Source organism: Oncorhynchus kisutch, linkage group LG24, assembly GCF_002021735.2.
Source record: "Oncorhynchus kisutch isolate 150728-3 linkage group LG24, Okis_V2, whole genome shotgun sequence".
Classification (NCBI taxonomy): Eukaryota; Metazoa; Chordata; class Actinopteri; order Salmoniformes; family Salmonidae; genus Oncorhynchus; species Oncorhynchus kisutch.
The window spans coordinates 43,239,402-43,245,401 of NC_034197.2; the positions used below are offsets into that span (position 1 = coordinate 43,239,402).

The 6,000-nt window shown below is 49.5% G+C and overlaps 1 protein-coding gene across 1 annotated transcript in view; it reads right to left on the minus strand.

Moving 5' to 3' along the window:
• LOC109869100 (synaptophysin-like) overlaps window positions 1-6,000 on the minus strand; it is a 47,432-nt gene that overhangs the window by 23,790 nt on the left and 17,642 nt on the right. The window contains exons 3-4 of the mRNA XM_031804323.1: window positions 1,595-1,719; window positions 1,187-1,385 (exon numbers count right to left, since the gene is read on the minus strand). Coding sequence (XP_031660183.1) covers window positions 1,187-1,385; window positions 1,595-1,719 — 324 coding nt within the window. The remainder of the gene's footprint in view (window positions 1-1,186; window positions 1,386-1,594; window positions 1,720-6,000) is intronic.

Sequence of the window (6,000 nt, forward strand, 5' to 3'; positions counted from 1 at the left end):
CTTAGACCACTGCGACAGAGCCTGGGCGAGAACCCAGAGTCTCTGGTGGCTTAGCGAGCGCTGCAGTGCAGTGCCTTTGACCACTGCGGCAGAGCCTGGGCGAGAACCCAGAGTCTCTGGTGGCACAGCTAGTGCCTTAGACCACTGCGACAGATCCTGGGCGAGAACCCAGAGTCTCTGGTAGCACAGCTAGCGCTGCAGTGCAGTGCCTTAGACCACTGCGACAGAGCCTGGGCGAGAACACAGAGTCTCTGGTGGCTTAGCGAGCGCTGCAGTGCAGTGCCTTAGACCACTGCGGCAGAGCCTGGGCGAGAACCCAGAGTCTCTGGTGGCACAGCTAGTGCCTTAGACCACTGCGCCAGAGCCTGGGCGTGAACCCAGAGTCTCTGTTGGCACAGCTAGCGCTGCAGTGCCTTAGACCACTGCGACAGATCCTGGGCGAGAACCCAGCGTCTCTGGTAGCACAGCTAGCGCTGCAGTGCAGTGCCTTAGACCACTGCGACAGAGCCTGGGCGTGAACCCAGAGTCTCTGGTGGCACAGCTAGTGCCTTAGACCACTGCGCCAGAGCCTGGGCGTGAACCCAGAGTCTCTGGTGGCACAGCTAGCGCTGCAGTGCAGTGCCTTAGACCACTGCCCCAGAGCCTGGGCGAGAACCCAGAATCTCTGGTGGCACAGCTAGCGCTGCAGTGCCTTAGACCACTGCGACAGATCCTGGGCGAGAACCCAGAGTCTCTGGTGGCACAGCTAGCGCTGCAGTGCAGTGCCTTAGACCACTGCGACAGAGCCTGGGCGAGAACCCAGAGTCTCTGGTGGCTTAGCGAGCGCTGCAGTGCAGTGCCTTAGACCACTGCGACAGAGCCTGGGCGAGAACCCAGAGTCTCTGGTGGCACAGCTAGCGCTGCAGTGCAGTGCCTTAGACCACTGCGCAACCTACAGCTAGCGCTACAGTGCAGTGCCTTAGACCACTGCGCCACCTGGAGGCCAAATAAGCTTTTTTTTGTGCCTATGGAACATTTCAGGAATATTTTATTTCAGTGGACCAACACTGTTGCGTTTATATATTTTCTCAGTATATATATTTAAAAACAAATTCATACCACAGCAGCTCGGGCACAGGTTGACACTTATCTGTCTTGTCTTATCATGCCTGTACACACTATTCCCTTGGGACCCTCCCCCACTCACGATGAGTGGTCCCTTGTTGTTCTCCCGGTACTTCTCCAGGGCGAAGACATAGACGCTGAGCGCAGCCATGGAGTAGAGGAAGGCAAACACACCGATGGTGACGAAGAACTCTGCTGAGGAAGAGTAGTCACCAACCAGGAAGAGACGCTCGGGTGGACCCCCCTTGCAGGTCGGGGCGTCAAAGTATACTTGGTGAAGCCTGAAGAAAGAGAGGAGCAGGAGGATAGTCACGGACCTTGTGATATGGAATAGTGTTTTGGAGGAAGTTCCATTATTAACCATACTCGCATGATGAATAACCATTGCCTTGGAGCTAAAGACTTATGTTAGCTCCTTGAGTCTATAACTCAGCAGGCCATAACAGTCCTGGTCCTGATCAACAGAGAGAACAGAGAAACCTTGACTAACCTGAAAGGATACTCAAATTCCACCCCTATACTCAGGTCACTCTCGGTCCTGTTTTTACACTCCACACTCATCTTGAACATCCCGGAGTAACTCCCACATGTTGAGAATGCAAAGATGGCAAAGATCTTCAGGAAAGGAGAGAATAGAAGAGATAAGAGGATAGGAGAGGAGGAGTGAAGAAAATAGAGAAGGAGAGGAGAGGAGGAGAGAAGAGAGAAAAAGAGAATAGGAGAGAAGAGAGAAGAATAGAATAGGAGAGGAGGAGGGAAGAGAATAGAGAATAGAGAAGAAGAGGATAGGAGAGGAGAGAAGAGAGAAGAGGAGGATAGGAGAGGATGGAAGAGAAGAGAGAAGAAGAGGAGAGAAGAGAGAAGAAGAAGAGGATAGGAGAGAAGAGACGAGAGAAGAAGAGGAGAGGAGAAGAGAGAAGAGAGGATAGGAGGGAAGAGAAGAGAGAAGAAGAGGATAGGAGGAGAGAGAAGAAGAGGAGAGGAGAGAGAAGAAGAGGATAGAAGAGGATAGGAGAGGGGAAGAGAAGAAAAACACAGGGCCAGGAGAATAAAGAATAACAGTATGATGTCAACACTCAGAGACACTGAGGGACTGATATGTGCAGTGTCAAAGCCAAGTTAACACTCTCCAAGTTCAACACACTTCAATTCATTTGAAAGTTATGGTTGACTAATTGACAATACAACTCGCAAACAAGGGCTCAACACACCACACAACACAACACAAAAAAACAGACCTTCACAAATACAACTGTCTCTTTCACTTTGACTCAGCAAAAAAAAGAAACGTCCTCTCACTGTCAACTGCGTTTATTTTCAGCAAACTTTAACATGTGTAAATGTTTGTATGAACATAACAAGATTCAACAACTGGGACATAAACTGAACACGTTCCACAGACATGTGACTAACAGAAATGGAATAATGTGTCCCTGAACAAAGGGGGGGTCAAAATCAAAAGTAACAGTCAGTATCTGGTGTGGCCACCAGCTGCATTAAGTACTTCATCTCTTCCTCATGGAATGCACCAGATTTGCCAGTTCTTGCTGTGAGATGTTACCCCACTCTTCCACCAAGGCACCTGCAAGTTCCCTGACATTTCTGGGGGGGATGGCCCTAGCCCTCACCCTCCGATCCAACAGGTCTCTGACGTGCTCAATGGGATTGAGATCCGGGCTCTTCTCTGTCCATGGCAGAACACTGACATTCCTGTCTTGCAGGAAATCGCGCACAGAACGAGCAGTATGGCTGGTGGCATTGTCATGCTGGAGGGTCATGTCAGGATGAGCCTGCAGGAAGGGTACCACATGAGGGAGGAGGATGTCTTCCCTGTAACGCACAGCGTTGAGATTGCCTGCAATGACAACAAGTTCAGTGTGATGATGCTGTAACACACCGCCCCAGACCATGACGGACCATCCACCTCCAAATCGATCCCGCTCCAGAGTATAGGCCTCGGTGTAACGTACAATCCAAGATGGCGTAGCAGTGCAGACGTGTTTTGTCGTTGTCCTGTGTAAATATAGTTTTTATGTTGTCTTTTTTTGTATATATTTCAATATTTTTCTATATCTTTTACATTTTAAAATTAAATATTAAATATACCTTCCGGCAACCCGCCTCACCCAATGTGATATGGGTGTGCTATTTTTAGACCTTATAGCTAGAACCTCCATCAGAAGCTAGCCACCAGATGCTAACCAGATACTAGCTACTAGCTATTTAGTCATTGTTAGCCACTGTTAGCGGCCTTTACCTTTAGCTCAGACACCAGCCGCTTTTAGCCTGGATAATACCCGCCAGTCTGCACAGAGCGATATCAACCGGACTGCTTTTCTCCACTTCATCACCAGATTCCTGCCGTAAGCGCTGGACCATTACTCATGATCATCGGAGCTAGCTAGCTGCTACCGAGTGGCCCTGCCCCGAACTAGCCTTCAGCCAGGCCCATCTCCCAGCCTGCTCAGTGGACCCTATGAACACTTGCCTACGCAGCTGATGCCTCCCGGAGTCTTCACTAAGACGACTAGAAGCCACTACATCACCGGATTCCTGCCGTAAGCTCTGGACCTTTCCATCGGATCATCGCTGCTAGCTAGCTGCTACCGAGTGGCTATAGTGGCTAACACCCTTTTCCGAAGCTAGCACCAGTTAGCCTCGAGCCAGGCGCATCTCCCGGCTAGCAAACAAAATGACTCCAGCTACAATACCTCTTTTGCCAATTGGCCTGGACCCTTTGTCGACACGGAGCCCTGCCGATCCGTCACGACTAGTCTGCCAACGTAACACCGTCTGATGTGTCCTCAATCGGCCTTTGTCGGACGTCGGTGAAGTAGCTTTTAAATAGAAGCTCAAACTGTTTCGGCATAGACCTGAAAAGTATGACAGAACTTTGCAGGCCATCTCTGCAGTAGATTGCAACTCCTCCCCCTTTAGCAGTTATATCTTGACCGAAAATGTTGTAGTTGGGGATGGAAATCTCAGAATATTTGGTGGTCTTCCTAAGCCAGGATTCAGACACGGCAAGGACATCAGGGTTGGCAGAGTGTGCTAAAGCAGTGAGTAAAACAAACTTAGGGAGGAGGCTTCTGATGTTAACATGCGTGAACCGAAGGCTTTTATGGTTACAGAAGTCAACAAATGAGAGCGCCTGGAGACACACAGGGCCTGGGTTAACCTCTACATCACCCGAGGAACAGAGGAGGAGTAGGATGAGGGTATGGCTAAAGGCTATCGAAACTGGTTGTCTAGTGCGTTGGGGCAGAGAATAAGAGGAGCAGATTTCTGGACATGGTAGAATCGATTCAGAGCATAATGTACAGACAGGGGTATGGTGGGGTGCAGGTACAGTGGAGGTAAACCTAGGCATTGAGTGGCGATAAGAGAGGTTGCATCTCTGGAGGCAGTAGTTATGCTGGGTGAGGTCACCGCATGTGTGGGAGGTGGTACAAAAGAGGTATCTGAGGCATGTTGAGTGGGACTAGGGGCTCTTGAATGGGAAAGCTGCCGCGGTCGTCCCCCTCTTCAAAGGGGGGACACTTTAGACCCAAACTGTTACCGACCTATATCTATCCTAGCCCGTCTTTCTAAAGTCTTCAAAAGCCAAGTTATAAAACAGATCACTGACCATTTCGAATCCCACCGTACCTTCTCCGCTGTGCAATCTGGTTTTGGAGCTGGTCACGGGTGTACCTCAGCCACGCTCAAGGTCCTAAACGGTATCATAACCACCATCGATAAAAGACAATACTGTGCAGCCTTCTTCATCGACCTGGTCAAGGCTTTTGACTCTGTCAATCACCTTATTCTTATCGGCAGACTCAACAGCCTTGGTTTCTCAAATGACTGCCTTGCCTGGATCACCAACTACTTCTCAGATAGAGTTCAGTGTGTCAAATCGGAGGGCCTGTTGTCCGGACCAACAATTATCGGGCCGACTCTCTTCTCTGTATACATCAATGATGTCGCTCTTCCTGCGGGTGATTCCTTGATCCACCTCTACGCAGACGACATCATTCTGTACACATCTGGCCGTTCTTTGGACACTGTGTTAACTAACTTCCAAACAAGCTTCAATGCCATACAACACTCCTTCCGTGGCCTCCACCTGCTCTTAAATAAGAGTAAAACTAAATGCATGCACTTCAACCAATCGCTGCCCGCAGCTGCCCGCCCGACCAGCATCACTACTCTGGACAGTTCTGACTTAGAATATGTGGACAACTACAAATACCTAGGTGTCTGGCTAGACTGTAAACTCTCCTTCCAGACTCATATTAGGCATCTCCAATCCAAAATTAAATCCAGAATCGGCTTCCTATTTCGCAACAAAGCATCCTTCACTCACGCTGCCAAACATACCCTCGTAAAACTGACTATCCTACCAATCCTCGACTTCGGCGATGTCATTTACAAAATAGCCTCCAACACTCTACTCAGCAAACTGGATGCAGTCTATCACAGTGCCATCCATTTTGTCACCAAAGCCCCATATACCACCCACCACTGCGACCTGTATGCTCTCATCGGCTGGCCCTCACTACATATTCGTCGCCAGACCCACTGGCTCCAGGTCATCTATAAGTCTTTGCTAGGTAAAGCTCCGCCTTATTTCAGCTCACTGGTCACTATAACAAGACCCACCCGTAGCACGTGCTCCAGCAGGTATATTGCGCTGGTCATCCACAAAGCCAACACCTCTTTGGCCGCCTTTCCTTCCAGTTCTCTGCTGCCAATGGCTGGAACGAATTGCAAGAATTACTGAAGCTGGAGACTTATATTTCCCTCACTAACTTTAAGCATCAGCTATCTGAGCAGCTTACCGATCGCTGTACCTGTACATAGTCCATCTGTAAATAGCCGACCCAATCTACCTCATCCATATATTGTTTTATT